Source organism: Amaranthus tricolor, chromosome 13 (genome assembly GCF_026212465.1).
Source record: "Amaranthus tricolor cultivar Red isolate AtriRed21 chromosome 13, ASM2621246v1, whole genome shotgun sequence".
Classification (NCBI taxonomy): Eukaryota; Viridiplantae; Streptophyta; class Magnoliopsida; order Caryophyllales; family Amaranthaceae; genus Amaranthus; species Amaranthus tricolor.
Window position 1 is genome coordinate 8,409,004 of NC_080059.1, and position 23,042 is coordinate 8,432,045.

At 33.3% G+C, this 23,042-nt stretch overlaps 1 protein-coding gene and 1 long non-coding RNA gene across 3 annotated transcripts; one reads left to right on the forward strand and one right to left on the reverse strand.

Annotated features, from left to right (window-relative positions):
• Positions 1 to 3,301: 3,301 nt before the first annotated feature.
• LOC130798324 (CBS domain-containing protein CBSCBSPB1) lies at positions 3,302 to 20,305 on the forward strand. 2 transcript variants are annotated; one of them, XR_009039039.1, is made up of 16 exons: positions 3,302 to 3,563; positions 3,795 to 3,930; positions 6,030 to 6,198; positions 6,322 to 6,454; positions 6,531 to 6,701; positions 6,841 to 6,919; positions 7,011 to 7,124; positions 7,369 to 7,435; positions 7,548 to 7,653; positions 7,731 to 7,789; positions 8,280 to 8,389; positions 9,018 to 9,148; positions 9,313 to 9,398; positions 9,493 to 9,582; positions 18,757 to 19,004; positions 20,166 to 20,305. XR_009039039.1 is itself a non-coding variant. In XM_057661261.1 (15 exons), exons 2-15 carry the CDS (start codon positions 3,812 to 3,814, stop codon positions 18,931 to 18,933), a joined length of 1,611 nt encoding a protein of 536 aa, XP_057517244.1. In that variant the 5' UTR covers positions 3,302 to 3,563; positions 3,795 to 3,811; the 3' UTR covers positions 18,934 to 19,214. The 2 variants fall into 2 exon arrangements, 1 of the variants encoding a protein (XP_057517244.1); XM_057661261.1 differs by lacking the exon at positions 20,166 to 20,305 and having other exon boundaries at positions 18,757 to 19,214.
• LOC130798326 (uncharacterized) lies at positions 11,923 to 17,187 on the reverse strand. Its single transcript, XR_009039040.1, has 2 exons — positions 13,624 to 17,187; positions 11,923 to 13,279 (listed from the first exon to the last, which is right to left on the reverse strand). It is a non-coding gene; the product is annotated as an uncharacterized LOC130798326 (long non-coding RNA).
• Positions 20,306 to 23,042: the final 2,737 nt, after the last annotated feature.

Here is a 23,042-nt window from a genome sequence, read left to right on the forward strand (position 1 = left end):
CAATAATAAAACTTTAATTTAATATTAAAATTTCAGTAGAAATTTAAAAAGGTCATAACTTTCTCTATACAGATCCAAATTATAAGTTTCTTGAGCCTATATTGGGTAAAATTTCAATACGAACAACTTTTGTGAAATAGCACTTTTGCTAAAAACGCCCACAAACTGCTAAAAATCATATTTTTCGAAACTGCCAGAAATTCTTATGAATTTCTTCTACATCCTAATTCAAGATAAATGAGAAAAAAAAAATCTAAGTTACTAATAAACACATAATTAACTCTTCATTACAAATAATTCATTTATAGAAACTTAAAATCAAAAAGCCCCAAATCAATTTCATAACATAAACCCTAATTTAGAAAACTTAACAAAAATCAAATTTAAATGAAGACTAGAACTTACCCACACCAAAGAAGGTTAAAAACTATCAAAGCTTGGGAAAATCACTTCTTGAAGTAGCCCCAAACGCCCCAAAACGCACTGAAAACCTAATTTATTTGGGTCCCTTTCTTTGTTGATTGAAGAAATTTTCTAAGATGGTGAGATTAATTGTGAAGGAGTAAAATAGCGATGGGAATAGAAGGCAGAGAATGGAAGGGATGATGATGTTGAGAACTCAGAGACAATTTGATAAAAGTGTGAATGATAAGGCTGCTTCTAATATCTTCTCTTACTTATGCAGATCTTTTTTTCTCTCCCTATATTCCTCCATCAGTCTCCTCAAAATATGAATTTCCTTAATGGTTGACCTTCCTGGCATAAAATCGAATTGGTTCTCTCTAATCACCGTTTCCTGTCTAATTATCCTCTCTATTACTCTTTTCCACAATTCCATTGTATGGCTTAGAAGTTTGATACCTCCATAGTTCCCGCATACTTGCGCATCGCTTTTGTTTTTAAACAAAGGTATTACTGTACTACTCCTCCATTCTTCTGGCATCTTATGTGTCCTCAGAATAATATTAAAGAGGTTAGTCAGCCAACTAATGCCCTTTCTCCAAAATATATGAAAGAAATAATCTTTGAGAGATTTTCAGAAAATAAAAAGAAAGATACATAAATGGAAAAAAAAAATTAAAATAAAAGAGAGATGCACATTTGAAAGGAAAGTTTATGGAATAGATATAGTAATTATCCTTTTTGAAAGATACTACCAATTCATGAAAAAAGCAAGTATGTAGTACCTTTCAACAGAAGCTTTTGAATTAGCATGATTTACTCTTAAGTCTTATGGGATATGCAAAGATTTGTTCTCAAACTTATTTTGCAAGGTACACGTGACATCTTCTTATCATTTTTTATTTTTTATTCTCAATACGACAAGTGTCACAGCGGTTGTTGTCTTAGATAATTATATGATAAGGAGTTACCAAATAAGTAAAAGATTTAATTGGAGATTTTGTTAATGACTTGTATATAAATATAATAGTTTGTTAGATTACTCAACAATTCAATTGTTGATAGTCTTTGATGGGGCTTATCCCTTATGGGGATAGATCCACTTTCAGGTCAACTCTAGTATAGATGAACTTTTGCAGCTCTTATGTGTTATGTGCCGCGATAACGAGGACGCCATTTTAGGAAAGTTAACTTTTAATGACATTTTAACGAATCGTGTATTGTAAATTAAAGGATTTAGATATTTTATAATGTATAAACTTAGCTTTCAAATGGTTTGTAACTATTTAAGTTTAATTAATGTAAATTTGTAATACTCTGATATTGGTTTGTTGTGGCTATCGAGCCACAGGTTGGATTCAGCCTAGACTTCTATGAGTCTTCCGCTGTGCTTTATAGACAATATTATTATGTTGTTTTACGCTGGTTTGGGCTGTTCCACATAGTCTTAACTTTAAAATAATAGGATCAACTACATAAATTAATATATTAATATAAATTATTGTCTATCTGAATCGTTTTCTCCATTTATTTCGTACAACCCATTCAATGTAATTAGAAAAAATGCCAAAATGTTACTTGTTTATTTAAGCACATAGTTTTTTAAATATTATTTCTTATGTACATTTTAATTTGAATTTTGTCCATAATTTTATTAAATTTTATATTTTAATAATAGTCTTACATTTTTTTTAATATCATGCATGGATGAAGTCATTCTATATTTTTGTTCCAATTTATGTAAATTTCCTTCCTCTTATTTTTTTCTTTATCTTTTTTTCACTAATTAAAAGCAGAAGTAATCTATGTTACTCTCTCCGTCCTAATAAATAGCCTCAACTACAGATAAGGTTAGAAAATTGAATAAGTAGCATAAAAATGTATATCTTATGGGAAAGTGAGGGAAAAACAAGGACAAAATTAAAAAGTATGTTAAATGTATTAATGAGAATTAAAAAAAAAGAGTGAGTTATTACCAAAAATAAAAATAAGACAAATTTCATTGAACAAACTAAAAAGGAAAAAAACGAATTTTTAGAACACAAAGAGTATTATTTAAAAATTAAATGGACAAAAACCCTGTTTAGTCCACCTTCCAAAAATTAAATAATCAGTAAAAATAAATTTTAATTAGCAAAAATTAGTTTTAATAAGTAAAAATAAATTATAAATAAGTAAAAATCAATTATAAGCAATAAAGATCAGTTTCAATAAGGAAAATAAGTTTTAATTAGTAAAATAAACCTTAGTTATAATTTATAACAATAAAAAGTTTTAATCAATAAAAATCAATTTCATTCAATAAAAATAAATCAATAATCAATATCAATAAAATCATAAAAATCAAATAAATCACAAAAAGTCATAAAGTATTAAGAAAAAAGGAAAAATAACAGGTAACTCTCACTCGTAAATACAATATGTCAAATGTCAATATGGGTGTGCCATTGGCTTAGGTTCCAACATTTCATTTTAATAAAACACAAAAATTTGTATGCGATCGCCTTACGCATGCGACAAAAATTATACTTATCGAATTCACGCCTTAAAACACCAATTTTAAGACTTAAAAGCCAAATCTAACAAAAACTCTACTCCAACTTTCAATCTTTTTTTTTTAGAGATTTAATTTAATTTTTTAGCTATCGATTTCAACTCTTAAAACATTCAAATTTAACTCTCAAAACCCTACTCCAACCCTTAATTTTTGTAAAATATTCATTTCAAAACTTATCAAATCTATTTCAATATTTTAAAGTTTATCAAATTTGAAACTTAAATTACCTATTTTAAAATTTAAAATGTTCAATATAAATTTTAAAATAACAACTTTAAAATTATGCAATTGAGTAAAAGCAGATTTACTGAACCTAATAAAAGTAGAAGAAAAAGAAAAAAGAAAGAAAAGAAAAAGCAACATTCGTTCAACATCCATCCCATAATTTCAAACAAGTCTTCTTCCTCCCATTTTTTTGCCCCAGCAATTTTCTCCTTCTTTCAAACGCGTCGTCGGTCGACATATTCTCCGGGAATCATTTTTCATCTTCCCGATCATTTCTCGGCCGCCGATCACCTTCTCGCTCTCTCATTCCTTTTCGTTAATTACTTGATCATTTCGCTCTATATCTCGCAGCTCCACCTCTAAATTCCTCGATTATCTGGTAATAAATTCGTTAATTTATCAAATTTTATATATTTTGATTTTTGTTTTCATTTTTCCATTTGCTGCAATCATTTCGAGCTTATTTTCTGCTTCAGATTGCTGTTTTGAGCTGAGTTGATCAGATTCGGTCCTCTTTGATCTTTTTTCAAGATTGATGGTTAATTGATGGTTGTTTTCTGTTATTGATGGATTATTGTTTATTGAATGCATCTATATTCGCTGTTTGTAGTGTTGATTTGAGGAGAAATGTCAAGTCAAGGCCGGAAAAGTTTTTCGTCGTCATCTTCACATGCAAAGAACAAAGCCGTAGAAAATGGAGGTCTTTCTGATGCTGCTCGAAAGCCTTTCCCTTCCTCACGCACTATGTATGCTTTTCTTCACCTTTTTCAATTACCTTTTGTGTTTTGTTAAAAGATCTTATTACTTTTATATTCATCAAAAAAAATACATTTATTCATCAACCAAACGTTCTGCAAGAGATTTTCATCAAAGCAAAACTAATTATCGTTTGCAAAATTAGTTTTGATCTAAAATTTTGCCAAGGAAAATGTTTCTGGAAAACCAAACATACCCTTAATTTGTTACCTTCAGTTTTCTGTCATTTATTTTGTTGATTGTTCCATCATAGTTTTTAACGTATGTTTCTTTCACATTATCAGGCATAGTAACTTTGGTCAGGTCACACTTTATTTTTGGGCAAAATTTGACCCTATGACGTATAACCGAGTTAGACACAAGTACCCGTGTCCGAGTAACATAGCCCACGACATAGACACACACAAATATGGAGATTTACTTTAGAAACCTTGAAATTGTTTGAATTATCCTACATGGATAATTTGTTTTCGCAATGTTTTTTCTTTACCTTTGAGATATGTCAAATTATCCTTTTTTTTATATAGAGAATTAGATTGTTGTAACAAGGTATATTGGAGAGTGGGGTAAATTGGGCTTTATGCCATTGGATTTTGGTTGGTGTTTTTGATTGATGCCTTTAACCACAAGTTAGTGAATTGTGATGGTTGTCCATTGAGAATCTCAACTTTCATTCATTGTTTCTGCTTCTGTGAAATATCTTATTCAATAAAGGATTGTTTGTACTTTATGTGCTTGTCCTCGCCTTTGCCCTTGCCCTTCATGCATGATACATATGTAAGAATAGTTTTTATGTTGATATATGCTGTTTAGGATATCCACTGTGTTGACCTTAGCAATGCCACCCCAAATTTTGCTCATATAGTAGATACAATGATACATGCACAAAGTGGAAAATGATAAAAAGATGCTTTAATATTTTAGAGAGAGAAAAGTAATAGTGTCAAAGTTGAGGCTTTTTTTTGGCGAGAGTGTGTGAGGCATATGTATGGGAAGGAAGGGTAATCTAGAAATTCATTCGGAAAAGTGTAGGCATTCTCTCGAGAGTACATGCCTCGTGACAGTGTGTATACTTGATAATTTTTGCCATCATCAATATTTCAATATCTATAGAAACTCTTTCTCTGTTCTCAATCTTCTCTCTTTTTTTCTATCTCTTCTCCTTTGTTTTTTCTCTATCTTAATTAGTTATAGTACTCGATTTAATTTGATTCATCACCTCTTCTAGTTTGTTGATTGTTAAAACATTGTAAGTTAGCTGCTTATATTGACTTTTAATTGTTGTCATTAGAGAATCTTTGAAAGTTTTCAAAGTATGTTTTTTTACTTAAATTGAAGCAAACGACTATCATATTTATATAGTTTTCCTAGGATTTTATGACATTTTTCTTCAATTTTGTTCACACACAATGTATAAACTTTGTTCTCCTTTCTATAGAGCTAAAATGCGATTGCAGTAATGATCACGATAATGCAGTAACAGTGGTGATGCAGTTGTCGTACCACCAATATCGATCCTAACATGACATAACTCGTACAAGCCTGAAACACATTTATTACACCTTTGCAGTAGTTTCGAAAACCTTTATGACCAGACGAACACAATAGGTTTGAAAACCTTTATGACGTGACCGACACGATACGATGGGACCTTGTATTTTAACTATGCTTCTTTATGAAGAAGACACAATGAAAATGATTTTTATAACTTTGTTTTATCCTCTTTTCTTTTCTTTCTGTGGTTTTCAATGGCTATCACTTGTCCATATTTTAAAATCTGAAATATGTTCTAGTACATGCATGTTTACATGTTATGTGAACTTCAAGTATGTCGACACATTGTGTTATTGGTTATATGTCTCGTGTTGTGGATTATAATTCTTTGGCCTTTTATTGAGCAAGAAAACCTGAATGTTTTTTTATAATAAAATCTACATGCAATAAGCATTTTTGTCCAGGTGTTTTAAGTGGCCATGCATCTAATGCACATAGTGCGTGGGATACAATTATGGATCTATACAAGGAAGTTAGCATTATTTCCATATTTTGGCACCACTTAGAAAAGGAATTTATTTCTTCGTGTATGCAGAGGATTAACTGGAGAACGGACAGTAAAGCGCTTGCGACTATCAAGGGCTCTTACGATTCCTGAAAGCACAAGTGTTTATGATGCTTGTCGTAGGATGGCTTCTCGCAGGGTAGATGCTGTATTATTGACTGATTCAAATGCTTTACTCTGTGGTATTCTTACAGATAAGGTTAGCTTTTGCCTTTCTTTCTATGACATAAAACTTGTAAAAATAGGAGGTTCTTGTGACGTTTTTCTACATATGGAATTTGCAAGTTTACAGATAAGTTTAAAAACCTTATTATGTTTTAAGGATATTGCTACACGAGTTATTGCTGAAGATCTTAATCTTGAAGAAACCCCTGTTTCAAAAGTGATGACCAAAAATCCTGTATTTGTTCTTGCTGACACTCTAGCTGTGGAAGCCTTGCAAAAGATGGTGCAAGGTAAAAACTTTAAGAATTTATTTATGTAAAGTAATTTGGAGATCATGTCCACCTGATTTTAAATACTACTTTGCAGGGAAATTTAGGCATTTGCCGGTAGTGGATAATGGAGAGGTTATAGCTTTGCTTGACATAGCAAAGTGTTTATATGATGCCATTGCTCGTATGGAGAGGGCAGCTGAAAAAGGAAAGGCCATTGTTGCAGCTGTTGAAGGCGTGGAGAAAAATTGGGGCTCAACGGTGTCTGGTTAGTGATTTGGATAACATTAATATATTAGGCTTATAGAAAATCATAATCTTTTTTCATTCAACATCGGTGATGCATTTGTTATTTTTCTCTTCTTGCACTTACATTTCCACCCCCTCTTTTTTGTGTTTGGATCCAGGCCCTAATACATTCATCGACGCACTAAGGGAGCGAATATTTAGGCCTTCATTGTCTACAATTCTTTCTGAGCATTCAAAGTAGGTAATGTCTCTTGTTTGTTTAGAAGTTACATTGATATATTTGGCTTTCAGGTTACTTATATAACTGATTTTAAGTATGTTTTCTCAGGCTCCTTACTATATCACAAACTGACACCGTCTTACAAGCGGCAAAGAAGATGCTTGACTTGCGTGTTAGTTGTGCTATTGTGACTTTTGAAAATAAGCCAAAGGGCATTTTAACGTGAGTCCTTTTCACAAGATATATTTTCAAATGGTGATTATTGATCAATTTTGTAGGGGAAATGATATACCGACTCTGTCTCAGAGATATGTTCCAATGTGATTAAAAATAATTTACTCATATGAATAAATAGGTGGAACATACTTTTTTGGGATGGAGGGAGTATTGGTTTTATTACTGCACTCTCATGTTTAGGCAATTTCAATTTCCTATCAACTTACCATTTGTTTTTGAATTCTTTCAGTTCCAAGGATATATTGATGCGGGTGATTGCACAAAATCTTCCTTCAGATTCAACACTTGTTGAAAAGGTATATAGTATAGGCATTGCTGTGACGGTCAACTTTTTTAAGTATCGATTTCTGATGAAAGAAAGAATCTTACGCTCTTTGTATTACAATTGGTCTTCCAATGAATATGCAGATCATGACACCTAATCCAGAATGTGCAACGGTTGATACTCCGATTGTTGATGCTTTGCACACGATGCATGATGGGAAATTTTTGCATTTGCCAGTTGTGGATAGAGGTATAGCTGATTTTAGGGGTAACTTAGTAACTAAAGTTACTATTTTATTCTTTTCTCATAGTTTAGCTATTTGGCAGAGGGACACGTTGTTGCTGTTGTTGATGTAATTCACATCACCCATGCAGCTGTTGCCACTGTGAGTCAGCTCTTTTACTTTCTTACACTACATGTGATTTTGTTTATTCTACTATGTTTGCAATCTAGTAGATATTATCTTCTGGTTATAACCTTGTCCATTTTTACAAGCTTCACAAGTAATATGTTCTTGTTAGGGTAAGTGTTGCCACACATTGATGGGGTATTTATGGAGGTTGAATGATATTTAAAAAGTAATTATGGTACTCGTGCAGTACACATGAAATTCTATATCCTCCATCTTTGTTTATAGGGAAACCCCCCTTGATTGTGTGTGATGATGTATTGTTAGGAAATGGTATCTGCAAGATTGACAATATTTAGTGATTTACAATTTTCGTTGAAGGATCTGATCTTCAGTATATGTGATTTGGCCAAACTTTGTAGCATTGTTTATGAGTTTTATGCTGAGGGCTGAGGCACCTACTGGTGTTTCTCTGGATCTGTTCGTGAATATTAAATATTTTCTCCCTGGTGCCTTTGATAATCAGGTCGGCAATACTGGTGGGATAAATACCGAAGCTACTACCAATATGATGCAAAAATTTTGGGATTCTGCTATGCAATTGGGGCCTGCAGATGATGAAGAGGATTCGAGGAGGTAAAGGCTTTGACAATGTGTCTCTTTCATTTTGAATTGAAGGAAAAAGTGACAATAATTGTTTCAACTATACTCATCCTTCTAAGAAGAGTCCCACTTTATCACTATTAAGTGTTCCCAAAACCGATCCTATAATCGCCACTAGGCTGTTAGAAAAGGTTTAACACACCATTTGGTAGGTTCTCATTGGATCTCTTCAATTATTGTCATGGGGTTTCCTTGCTTTTCCTTTGCTTCCTACTTAGACATAGTGGTTAGGAAAGAGTCTCATATCTATTGTTGATGCCTTGCTATGAAGGTTGAGCCTGCTTCTTGTTGGTCATCATTACTACTATGGCCAAAGAAGCTATAAACATGCTATTTCTCCCTCTTCTTACTAATTTGTGGCCAGCCGGAAAGATAAGGAAGTTTGTTGTGGGATTAGACCAGGTCAATTAATTAGTTAAGAAAATTTACCTGTTGTGAATGTTGAAGGTCTAATTGGACCCATTTTCGGAAGAGACAACTTAGGATTGTTGTTAGTTGATGAATGGTGGGACATAAGAGAAGGATGCACATAGTTGCAGTTGTTCTTGTCAATTTTTTGAAATATTGCTAACATATTTGATAGCTGTTCATCTAATCTCAGTGAGGGATCCCTTAAATTGGCGTCTGAAAGCGGCGATACAACAAAATCCTATCTCACATCTTCGATTCAAGCAAATAGCTTTGCCTTCAAAATAGAAGACAAGAGAGGCTGGATGCATCGATTTATATGTGGTAAGTCGTAACTAACTAGTGTTGGTAATATCTCTAATGATTAGAAGACTCACAATTTTTTTAGAAAGTAGGGGAGGCATGGACTAAGTCCATTTTTGTGTTTCTGTGGTGGAGAGTGTTTTGAATTCTATCTTTGACACTTTTCTAATGTTACATGAATGCAGATACTCGAAGTTTGACCGATGTCATTACTTGCATTCTTCAAAGAGTGGGTGATGATATTGATCACAACAATCTGCCTCAAATTTTGGTAATTTTTTGTTCATGTTTTGGGTTTCCTGATTATCATTGAATGGTCTTAATACGTTCTTGAGCATGTTTTTATTAGTTGCGTTTACTTACAGTATGAGGATGAAGATGGTGATAAAGTTGTCCTTGCTACTGATGGTGATCTTGTTGCAGCTGTAGATCATGCTAAGCTAGCTGGGTGGAAGGTGATACTTGCTTCCTTATTTAGTTATTCATTTTTAAACCATATTTTCTCATATATGGGCTATCAGACTTTAAAATTGTAGTAATTTTTTGGAACGGTTTAAAACCTGGATGCTTGAATCTTTCCTTGTTCAATACAACATATCCAGTTTCGTGATGGTGCGGATGATGAGATCTGATTAAATAGAAAAAGGTGAGAAGTGAGCTCTTGAGGGAGGCCCACTTTTGACCGTAGTATATAAATAAGGCCGCATTGCATCGTATCGACTAGGTTGTTAATGTTTAAAAAAATAAATTGATATTATCCGCATTGTAAATTTGTTAAAAAAACAAATTTGGGGCCATTCAAGGGATATATCATGCTTTGAGCATATATTTAGCGTTATGATAACCGCATCATTCTCGTGACCGATACCATTTCGTTACTACAATCGCGAACGCTACCACATTTTTGCACAATGCCTCTAACTCTTGAAAGCCAACGATGAAGATTGATGAAAGACGAGTCATGAGAGACGTAGCATGATGTGAAATTTTATGTATCCAAAGCGCACGGTGTATATGTTGCTGCGGTTCAAACACAAGGAAACTAATTTGAATATCGGCGCACTACTCTAGATGTTAAACAGTGAAAAAAAATAATATATGTTAAACAGTGAAAAAAAAAACATAGAAAATCACCTAATATACCGTTGGAAAGCTCTTGAAGTCTAGTATTCAATGCCACTAGCCGTGCATCAATACAATCTTTTTATTAAAAGTTATGATCAAAATAGTGAATATGTATTGAATTTCATCTCAAAACTTTTGCATTTTAAACACCTTTTAGCTCTTTTGTTCTCTTTTTTTGTCAAACTTTTTCAATCAAACCCAAATCTCTTACTAAACTCAATCATTATTAAAATACTAAGAACAATTTTTAAACCATCAAAATCACTCAAAATCAACATAAATAGCCTAAATAAGTAAAATAGTAAATTTTCCAAAATAGGCATAAAATCACTAACAACGACCATTATGAAAGGGTATAAAATGATATGATAAGTGCGAATAATTGCATTTTCAAAGCACACGCACATCGGTAACCATCAACGTATGCTTTTAATGGTTATGAAAAAGAAAAGCTTATAACGCTGGTTTCATTGATCATGGATGTTTGAGAAGGTTGGGTGTTTTTGATGAGACAACGGAACATATTTTAGAACTTAATCATGGAAAAAATATTTTCAATTATGACTCTTGAGTTTTTTTAATTTCTTCCACTTTAGTATGGATTCTGAATATGTTTCCTAGTTATCTTTTAAATTAAGAAATTGAGATATAACCATGAATGTTGATGAGTAGGCTGAGATTCTTGGGGTTCCCAATGTTAGAATCGTAAATAAGAATCAACATTACAAAACTAAATGTTTTTGGTCAGCCCTTTCCAATTTGTATGCCACAAAGACTGTAGACATAAAAATGAGTGATGTCCATGACCTAGCTCTTCGGGTGTGGCTCTTGAATCATAAGGGAGAGTCCAACCGATTGAATGAATCAAATCTTCCCAATTAGACAATCACAACCAATACAAAAGATTAACCTCACTAAAACCTTGATTGACGCTTTCAAGGTCATCATCAACAATGCTGAGTCATACTCCATCATTTCATGTCAGGGTTTCATTATGGCCAATGTCCTGACCAAATATCAATATGTTGATACCCTCATTCACAAATTCGAAAAGAAAAACTACATCATCACAATTGGTAGACAAAAAACAGGTATTAGATGGAGGGTATTATGTATGATGGAAAACTGTTTCTTTTGATGCTATCTACCTCCCATCCCCGCACATGCCACCTTTAGTTGATGGAGCCAAATACATATTTTACATCAATAACTTTCCACGCCACCCACCACCACCACCCATCACAACCCATACTAGTAGAATCTCCTTTGCCACTTATGCTGATAGAAACACCTTTGCCACTTATACTAATAGAATCACCTTCGCCACCCATTCATCAGTCAACATTTCAATACCATTCACCTCCACCATACCAACCTATGTAACTTGAACTCAGGTACGAGTATCGTATACGGGTGTGTATCCGAGGATCCGATACATCAATTTTGGAAGTCTAGGATACGCGGACACCATTCTAATATTAGATATGGTATGGGGATACGGCATAAGCATACTTAAATATACTTAAAATTGTCTATACTTAAATTCACAATTGGTGTGAATTGGAGGGATTATTATTATTAGTACTAGTGGTACTGCATTCATTTGAAAAATAATAATCTATTAAAGAAGTAAAAAAAAGTAAGAAAACAAAGTATTAAAAAATAATAAGTAAGAAAGAGTGAAAAAGTAATAATATAAAACAAGTAAAATATCCTTGTCTGAGAAGCTTGTAAAATAAGAAAGCATGACTTGAGCTGTTACTTTATTCCATGTACAAGTTCTCTTATTCTTTCCTATACATAGAATATCTTATGTTGTTTTATAATTCCGTTTTATACTAACACAGTCACCCTTCATCTTCCTTTAACACTTTTCTCTTATTCTTCTTCCCCATCTCTAAAATAGAAGAAAAACCGAAGAAAAATTGAAGCTTCAATAGCGGAAGAATGACAACATGAAGTACCCATGTGCAATCCGACGTACTGGGAACGTGTCTGGCACCGGTATCAGTACCGGACACCGGTGAGCCGTTGAAAATGGAGGGTCCGAGTAACATAGTTACCAACCATACCCATACTAATAGACTCACCTTTGCTCCATATGATTTGTGCACTCGCAGGGGACATGCCCTTGAATACTACAAACTTAACATGCCATTACTGGAGCTCCCATTGCCCATTGGGAAGTTGATTCACCCTTTTAGTCAAGTGATAGTATTTTGCATTACCCTCATTTCATCACTTTCATTCTTCTCGATTGCACTTGCACCATAATTTCTTATAGGAAGCCTCATGTCCTTCCACAAATTGTTGGAGGCGATTTGCTCATTGAGTTGTTTTGCTAACTCAAGAAAGCTCTACCCGCCGCAACACTGACTGACATTTGTATCTCTTCTTTCAACACATTGTAAAAATTTTGCACCACCAACCTTTCTGGGATTCCATGATGAGCACACTTCTTATGAAGACCCTTATAATTCTCCCAAATTTCATATTATGACTTACCCAACTCATGTGAACTTGGTGATATCATTTCTCAATCTTGCATTTTTTTTCTGGGAGAGAAGAGTCGGGCTCGGAGTGCCTTTGAGGGATCATCCAAGTAGTGAATTTATCGTGACCTTCAGCATTTAGCCAATCCTTGGCTTCACCATTATAAGAGTAGAAATGTTCACTAGAGATACCCAATTATTTCACCAATGCACACTTTCCTATAAACTCATCGAGGTGATCATTTGGATTTTTTGATTCCATACCTCTAAATTGGAACCAAGCCATGAATTGGATAAAGAACGACTTGATCTCAAAGTTTGTCTCCATGGTTGTAGCCTGGTAGGCCTAGTTATGCTTGGCCAAATAGAGTTGACATTTGACATAAACATCTTTGAAATGGATCAATTGTTAGCCATTGCTTCGTTACCACTTAACCTTCTCCTTAACCTCCTTTGTCTTGAACTCAACCTTCTTGCTACCGCCTTGATTTTTATGATTAAGAGGCCATATTGCCATTGGTCCCTACTAAGTGACCTAGTGATCATGCAACGCAGGAGGAAACAAGTGTAAGATTCGGGGGAGGGGGAGAATAATCAAGCAAGGAAACAAATAGCAAACAAGAAAGACTAATCACAATGAAAAATAGCAAGAATACCTTGTCCCCAGCTACGACACCAAAAACTTGTTGACACAATTTATACCAATGTAATACCGCAACTACACGGTTCACATAAGCACCGTACGAGTCAACTCGAGGACAAGAGATTTGTATCTTTCAGGGTGATAAATTGAGAATAGAGTGTTTGAATTTTTTAATTAATAAAAGCTAATAATGATGATGGGTTAATCAATATAAGGAAAACAGGTAGGTTGCTCACCATTGTTAAGATTTGGAATGATTGCTCCTAGGTTTTCCCTGAGTTGCTCAAAGGTAGGCAATTGCAATCATTAAGTAACCCCTTCTAGGATAGGGACAGGAGTATCTACAATGATATCATCCACGTCACTCTTGTGAGCATAGATGACCATCTTGGGCAACACACAATCACCTACTACCAATACTATGTCACCCTCATGATCATAGCGTAAGATCAATGGAGAAATGGGTGGTTACAAGGTTCAATCCTCGTTGATCCATTGTTCCCTAATCTTCTATTGAGCCGAGGATCAAATCACTGGGGTTCACTTTTGAGGTTCTGGAATGAACCATGGAAATCCACCTAATCAATGGAAGAGGAAAGCCACCTTCCATACTCTTGACAACAACCCAAAATCAACATAAGGGTGGATCATTCTCAAACCTTCACAATGGGTTTGGGTCAACCCCAACCTTAACAACTACTCACAAGTCACAATGCATATTCAAATCATAATTCATCATCATCATTAACTGAAACAAACAAGTTCCAAAGGGCTAGTAAAAGCAATAATCACAAAAAAGGCAAGTATCAATAACAAAGATAATCAACAATACAAACATGTAAACTATTAAGAAGCAGTAGATTATAGTTTATACATATAAAAGATGGGAACGATCGGAGAACAAAAGATTAAAAGCTAGAAATTTTGCTAATTGTCAACCTTTAACAATAGAGGTTGAAGATGAAGATTGACACCAAAAGTTGCAATAAATAATAATGATAATTCTGGTAAACAATAAAAACTTGACTTTTTTTTAATGATTAAGTATTTGGAACAAGGACCTCAAGCAATAAAAACCAGGGTTCTTGATAGATGTAGTGGGAAAAAGTTCAAATCTGAAAAGTTGATGAAAATTAAGGCCTGAGAGATCTTTTGTCGTTACAAAGCTCATTATTTATAATCTTCATAAACACAAAACCCTAGGCCCATAAATGCGAAATAAGCTTTAAGTCAGCAAGAAGGCCCCCAAATCAAAAAATCTCCCATAAAAGTACCGAAATAACCCTTTTTGATAATTGAACGTGCGATACATTTAACTTTCAAAGGTGAATAAATTGCACACTTTCATCCCACTATGCTGATTGCTGCAATATGCTAATGTAGTATAAGGTCAACGAATGGTACGTTTTAGTTCCTTTGGTGAACGTTGAGTAGATCAGGGAGGGGAACGAGTAGCGCATGTTCATATGTGCTTGCTGAATTTGCAGCCTATCTTCTTCTTTTTGCTCGGCTTTTTGCTTCATGCTTCCTTCGGAGGATTAGGGGCATTTCCCTATCATGCTTCAGTGCTCTAGAATTGGTCAACAACTTATAAAAATGCAATAAACATGCTACCCTACCAAGGGATGTAAATCCAATAGAAACAAGGGGAAAAGGCATGGAAACTTTTTGAATACAATACTTAATCATGTCATGACACGTGTAAAATGGGACTTATCAATGACTAATGAGAGGTAAGTCATGAGAGAAATAGAATGTTGAAGAAAATGAACATGAGAGAAATAGAGCACTAGGCAGAGAGGGAGAAAGGTGAGTGTTTGAGCCATTAGGGAGGTTACCTCAAACTCATTAGGTTTTTGAGATTGATTTATCTTTGTTTTTTTATTTAAAGAAATTGGACTAATTTCATTCCAGATCTGGAGTGGCTTAGATTTAAATCAATTGGATACTGGGCATGTTTAGGGTCATTTTCAATTGAAGTACTTCGAAACCAAACTAAGTAAACTCTTGCCACATCTAATCTCCACTAACTGTCTAATGTTGTTGTCAACTTTTACAATACAAACTTATCATTAAACACAAATTGTTGTAAATATAACTGCAAAATAACAAGAACAATGTTATCGAAATTTAGCTGAGTCGCAGACTGTCGCTCTGTTTAGAACATTTGCGGTACTGCCCTAGATTTGTGCTAGTAGATCGTGCTAATCGTATGTCACCAGGATAAAACAACCTTCTGTCTATAATACTAGTAGTTTGCACAGTATTACTAGGTAGAAAACACCAAAATATATAAAGTATTGCTCAATTTCCAAAGGGAGAATAAGAGAGAAGAGAATAATATGTAATATGTGTTTATTTTTTAGTACACTTTACAAAATGCCCAATCTTCTCTTTATATAGAGCCAAACTCATACGTAACATGAATGTAATATGGCATTAAAGTGCCACTTTAATGGTGAATTTAAATAGCATTTAAGAGACTCAACTTGAAATCACATTTTTCATGCAAAAGATAGTGCTAAGGAGCTGTGCATCATAGGGGTTTTAAATCAGTGCCTCTATTTATTCAGCTTAATGAAACTAGAAACTATGGTCATGATGGCACTTATTGTTGGCACATAATTTCGTTTAATCAATATATATCTTATAGTTTGGCTCTATAGTCAACCTTATGTTCTCACCAAATCACATTGGGCTCTAAAATCTGAATACATTGTCATTGTGTTCTATGAGCCAACTAGGTGGAATCAAAGGTTGCTATTGAATATCTAATTCTGTTTCTCCTAGAAATTGAAACAACTAAAAAGGTCTAACAATGTATACTTTTCTTGTGTTCACATGTTTGTGAAATAAATCTTTTGTGCTTGCAAGATTGTCCGAGAGTGAGGATATTCGTTTTGAATTGAGATCTTTGCCTGGCTTAAGGGTCTTGGAACTAGGGAGTCAAAATACGGTCGAGTCATCTTGAACGACCTTTCTGTATTGGTATTTATGTTCACCATTCCGATTTCTCGCGTTTTGGAATGAGATTTTAAAAATGAGTTATATTAGAAATCGGCCTCATCAAACGTTATAGGGCACTGAACCACTGAGATTATCGGCGAGTTCTCAAAATTCCATCATTTAAACAGGTAAAACATAATAGAAAATTTTAAAAAGCCTTACAAAGCACTTGTGTTTAAATAGAGCATTAGGATGGAAAGGAAAGGGAAGGAAGGAAAAGGGAGGGAGAAGAAAGGAAAGGAAGGGAAATGAAAGGAGTTTGTTTAGGAGGGAAATGGCAAGAAGAGAAAAAACATGGAAAAGACGAAATTTTTGTACCTAAAAATCATTTTCATCATTTTCATCATTTTGTACCTAAAAATTACATAGTTTCATCTAAATTAGAAAGAAATGCTAAAAGTAAGTCATTTTTATCATTTTGATAGTCAATAGATCCTTTTCCTTTCAAATCTTTTCAAAATTGAAAAGATTAACTATTAACTAAACCCCTTTTAATCCCCTCAAATCCCTTCCTTCCAAATCTAAATCCCCCCCTCAAAATTGCTATTGAAACAAAGGAAAACACATCTCTCCAAGTCTCCTCCTTTCTTTCCTTCCAAATCCCTTAATCCAAACACAATGTTATAGATCTAGATATAAAACTTGAAGACATTGAACATTTGCCATGAAAGCTCCAGCCTTGAAGTCTCAGTTGATGTTCTGGAAGGATGAAGGAGAAGAAGGGTGTGCAGTGAAACATTTTTTTTTTACTAATAATAAAATATGAGTGCAACTTTGCAAGCACTATACTACAAGCCTAAAAGGTAGGAATTTGATAGTGTAAGTGAAAATTATGGGGTTTTTTATTAATTAAATAGTATTAGTGGGGTTGGTTTAGTGGGACACTGATATTTTCCTTTATAGTTTAAGAAGTACACTTCTAGTATTCTAGAGTTTTAATGTAATTATGAAAATATTAAGGTGTTTATATAAATAGATAATTTTTAATTCTAAATTCTTTCAACTTATATATGAAAGTTATATTTCAAAAATATAATATATTGCGATCCATTCCACAATAACCACATTTTTTCCGTTCCTGCAACTCGGGAACGCGACCGCGTTTTTACACGATGCTTGGTATAGAAAAGTTCCACACTCAAGTAGTGTGGGGTAATGCTTTGTTACTTGGGTGTTGCTGCCTGTGTTCAACACGACACGGACATGAACATAAAATCTGGATGGTTTTGACAATCTACTTAGACACATCACAAGGGAAGAAGAACCCTACTTTTTCAAGTTGAACGGAAACATGTATCATATTGCTAACGAAAAGTCAGGGTTTTATTGTAGAAAGGTGAACCTGTGAGCTTCTCCGACGTCTTGTATGGCAGCCATGATTGTTTTGCTCTATATCTTACAATAGACGAAGATAATAACTGGTAATTTCATAAAGACAAGAAGGAGAAAATAGAAAAGAGGGCCAAAATAGAAATAGAAACAATTGAAATAAGGAATTGCTAATACTTCTTTAGGTGGTGATTGAAAAAGGATGTATTTGTAAATTTAATGGACTTAATTCATTTCAATTCATTATGTTGGGAAAGAAAGTTCCCAAATGAAATGCAAATGAAATAAGAGTTGCATTGTAGATTAGGGGTGAGAGAAGGGACCAAGAGCAGGCCATCACATTCAGAATTTGTTTTTTTCCTTTGGTTTTTTTCAAGAATTGACAAAGTGCTGTTGTGGTCCCTCGTGCAAGTATATAGTAATCATAAAATATATATCTTTATACATAATTTTCTGGTATATCTGTGTTCAAATTTCGAACGGTGTCTCCATCTCCATAAATTCCAAGCACTAACAAGTTGATTAGTAATACCAGTCTTCTATGTCGGTAACATTGATTTCTCTTTATTGTCATCTTTCTGTTTTCTGTTTTCTGTTTTGTATGTTTCGAAACCAATCATGTATGTTTTGTAACTTTGATTTTTCTATCCTCATCTTCGTTTTCTCGGTTTCCCTCCTTTAAAATTGCAAGTTCACTAACATACACCATTTTAGCTTTTAGTCTAGTATAAGCAATCTCAGCGAACTATATGCTTCACATCTATAGTAAAGTGGCGGAACATATTTTAGATCAAAGGTCAATTTGAAATAGTTTTGTTGATAACTCTCAGTAAGGTTGGCTTCTTCAAATCTGCTTCAAATAAATCTCATTTGTTGTTCTAAACGTGATTATTAGGTTTACAACAATCTCCATTGGAAAATGTTCAGTATAATACAATTTAGTGATTTTTCATGGCATAAGCTGTTGAATCTATTGAATTTAAAGCTTTCTTTTTATTTTGCAAGAGAATCTCAATTATTTTGGGTTTGTACAGGGATTAAAACTACATTTAGATTATTCTGGCTCACGACGTCGTAAACATGCTTCTGGATCTGCGAGCTTAGACTATGCTCAGGCTGATGCATGGGCATCTGCATACAGTGCAGTAGCAGCTAGTGCTGCACTTGTTGCTGGATTGGGTGTCCTTGCTTATCTGCGGAGAAGTGGATGATAAGCGTACTTCAGTTTTGGTAATGAAGGCTCTTGACAAATACAACAAGATTTCATTTGCAGGACCAAGTAGTGAGTTGCAATTCTTATTCATGTCGATTTTTTGTCGGCTAAGTGTGTGATTAGCCATGCGTGAAACAAATAACAGATTTGTAAATGTTAAATGGAAGAATATAGCTAATAAAAATCCCAAATGCATGTAATTTCATACTTTTAACGATACGAACAGAGCCAGCTGATGAGTTTTGATATATGATGAAGCATTGTGTTGGTGTTTTGCTAGATTTTTGTTCGGGATGTCCATATTTATTTTTCTTATGTGAATTTGCAAAAGCTAAATGGCACATCTTAAATGAAGCCTGAGCTGAATGTTAACTTTTCCCTCTTTCTGCGAAATTTGTTCCACATTCCTTTTTAGTCAACTTTATCAAATTTGTTAAAATTTTTATCTTAACTATGATCAAGAATCTTTCTTTAATTTTCGTGTTTATGTTAAAGTTACTTTTTTATTTCATTCCACATTTCTCCCACTGCCCTCTAAAATTTATTTATTTTTATCTCATTTTTCTTAGTTTTCCATCAAATTTCTATGAGGCAAATTTGATGGGACAGAAGGAGTCTTAGTTAGACTATATTAATTATAAAATAATGAATTATTTATAGATTAGAAAAAATTATACATAATAATTTAATTTTTTACTGATTTTTCTAAATAATCTTAATTTTTGAATAAATAAGAATAATTTCAACTCCAAGAGATATTTGCTAAGAACGCACAAAGGTAATTTTCAACCTATAAAACAAGTCGTTTTGTATGGAAAATAAAAAGGTATGAAAAAACATTAAATTAGTAAAAAATTGAAAAAATAAAATAAAAAGAGCGATTAAGTAAGTTTTTTGGTTTTTATTTTAAGTTTAAATTTTTAATATAAAAGTAAATAAGGAATTAAATTTTTTAAAAATAAAAAGAGAAATCAAATAAGTTTATTTTTTAATTTTAACTTATAGTTTTTAATATTTTTTTATTATTGATTTTTTTTGTGGCAATTAACCTGTAAGAATCGATCATTATATAGGTAATAATATTCTTAACTAAGTGACCCAAAAAATTTAGATTATACATAATTAATTAAAAATTAGAATTATTATAGGAAAAGTAGAATTTTCATATATTTTTTTACAATTTTTCCCTTACATAATTTGCACTTTACTCTCCCTATTTCGAAATTTAAGGGCGGAAAAACTTTCTCTAGTAGACATAGACCACTCTTTTAAGCCACCGAACCCCAACTACTCCGCCTCTGCTTCTCTCGACTGCTAATTTCGCTTCATCTGCCGCGCTCTTCTTACTCTCTCATGCGGATCAATCTTCCTATGGTTAGTATTTCTTCAATTTTACTTTTCCTTTTATTCATTTCTGGGTTACTTTTTGCTGATAAATTCTTGGACTGTTTGCACATATGTCTGTTTAAAGTTTTTGATTTGTTGTTGTGTCTTCAAATTTGGTGTTTTATGGCCGTATATTTACATTAATCAATTGTTTTCTTTAAATTTTTTATTTCATTTCCTAAACGAAAATTGACGTTTGCCTTTTGGTTTTAATTAGGGTAAGGACGTGCACTGTGTGCCCAATCTGCTATTTGACTTAGGGCTTGAAAATTTTACTTCTTTGTATTGTTGGTTTTTTCTTCTCAATATATGCTCTTGTTGTTATTGCTCTTAAAATTCCCTTAGCTTCTATGTTCTGATTTCGAGATGATAGAATTAATTGAAAATGGAGTTTGGAACTTGGCATATGTTGATTTTGAGGAGGAAAGGCTATGAAATTTGATACACCTATCAAATTTTGATCCAACGCAAACTAACATTAGTGGGTCATGATACGGGAATTTTGACCCATAAAATGAAATCTACCGAACTAATTATATTCTTCTAACCTTCTTTGTAAATCGAGTGATTGAGAATAAACAATAGCAGGGTTTATCTCTGACAATTATAACCAGTAGGTAGCTTTATTGAAAAATATACATTAGGAGAATTTATTTTGAGCTGATCGAGTAAAGGTTGGTTAATTATTTAAAATTTCGTCTAAAATTAAATAAATTAGGTTATCATCATTTTTGAAAACTTTAATGATATACAAAAGGAAAGTTTGGATCAATTGACCTATTGGGTCAACCGGAACTCAATTAAATTGATAGTTGCGCAATTGACCCAACCTCAAAATGTCCCATCTTGACATGACTCAAAAAAGCGACCCGTCTCAAAGATGACTCACCTAGAAAAGGTTTAAATTTGATTGCTATGCAACTGAAGGTGTTGTTGGATAATAATTTTCTTCATTAAATCTTTGGTGCTAAGGTATGCTCTTTAGAACTAATATCAGTTTCCACCTTAGTTCATTTTAGTTTGATTAAACACATCTTAGTTGTAGGCCAAAGTAAGCCCAAATTAATCCCATAGTGATGTTCAACATCCTAACAACCTAAATTAATAAAATTGTGCTACATTGGCTGAAGCTATCTCATTGTTCATTTGTTCCCTTAAACACATCATCGAAATATCAAATGTTGGACGTGAAAGTTTAAGACCCAATCCGCACCTACTTTCAAAAAACGATCAAGGGTTGGATTTGGGATCCCTGTGGGTATATTTAACCAAGCAAGAGGCACCTGACCTTCATATATCATATATTTTTTGTTAGAAGATTTACTTGTTAATCCCTCTCAAAATCTTGGTCACCGTGAATATCATTTCTGGTGATATTTAAGAGGGAGAGAGGGAAGCAATTTAACATCTGAGATTAAGCTTTTTCATTTATTTATTTGATCTCAAATAGTATTTGTTTTCTTGGATTCCTCACTTTTTGTTCGTGAGTGATGACTTTCTTAGTTTATCCGTCTCTCAATCTCTCTCATCCATAGTGCAGAATGTCAAATGAGTTGCGACTGTGTGGTAGCAGTTGCAAAACCATTTTTTTAATCAATGTGGCGGATGTTTCACAATTTTCACGATCTAAATCATGTTAGCACTATTTTCAATAAACTTTACAATGCAGTGGTGATGCTGTGATCATGTGGCTGATATTTTGCACTGTTATATTCTAAATCTATTACCCCTTCTCTTTTCTCATACTCCTCAATCAATATTTGAACATACTTCCATATAAATATCAGAAATTTCGAGGTAGATTCAATTATTTTCTCATTGTTGAAATATTTAACTTATTGCCGACAATCGGAGTTCTTGAGTTTTTTCTAAATTTCCTCTCATCATTTTTTAAGAATCATATAATTTTTTTATAACATATTTCACCGTTTTGATTCTTTTGGATATTTGCGATGGATGATCACCGACGGTTTTAAACAATAATTACAAAGTTGCCTGCATTATTTCCGGTGAAAAGTGGTTCCATATCTAATTATCTCATGTAGATTTTTGTTGAGTTTTCGGTTTATGCAGAGTTGGAAGTATCTTATTTTTTTAAACTTGCCTAGGGCCCTTAGGGCAGTCTTGATAGGGCTGGCAAGCATTTTATAGCGCCTAAGTCAAATATTATAGAGCAACTTTTGGTCTTGGTATGAAAAGGAGTCCATTGATTTGATGCAAATATGTTTTCTCTCTTTTCTTTATTTCTCTTCTTTTTCTCTTTTTTTTTTTTCCTCTTTTCATGGGAGTTTTTCTTATTTTGGGGAGTTTTTATTTTTTTATCCTGTATTTTGGGGCGCTTCACTTGTAATGGCTAGCACCTGGTGTGCACCTAGAGCCTACGGACTCTTAGCGCCTTATGGCACCTTACACCTTTTAAAACTAAGAGAAGTATATTTTATAGTTTAGCTTATGATTTTATTTTGTCACGTTTGTCATCCGATTTTGAAATAGTAAATTTATTCTCCTTCTACACTCCCTTGATTTTTACATTGATGATGTGGAATATGGTGTGAGATTTTAGGACGTTCAAATATTTATTGAGCCTTCTATCAAACATACAATAGAAAGCGTAAAAAGCTTTCGAAGTGTATACAGAGTAGCGTCTCTTGAATGGATAATAATTTTAGTTACAATATTCTGAGAATGAATGACATTAAGAGGAAACTACCTAATACTATT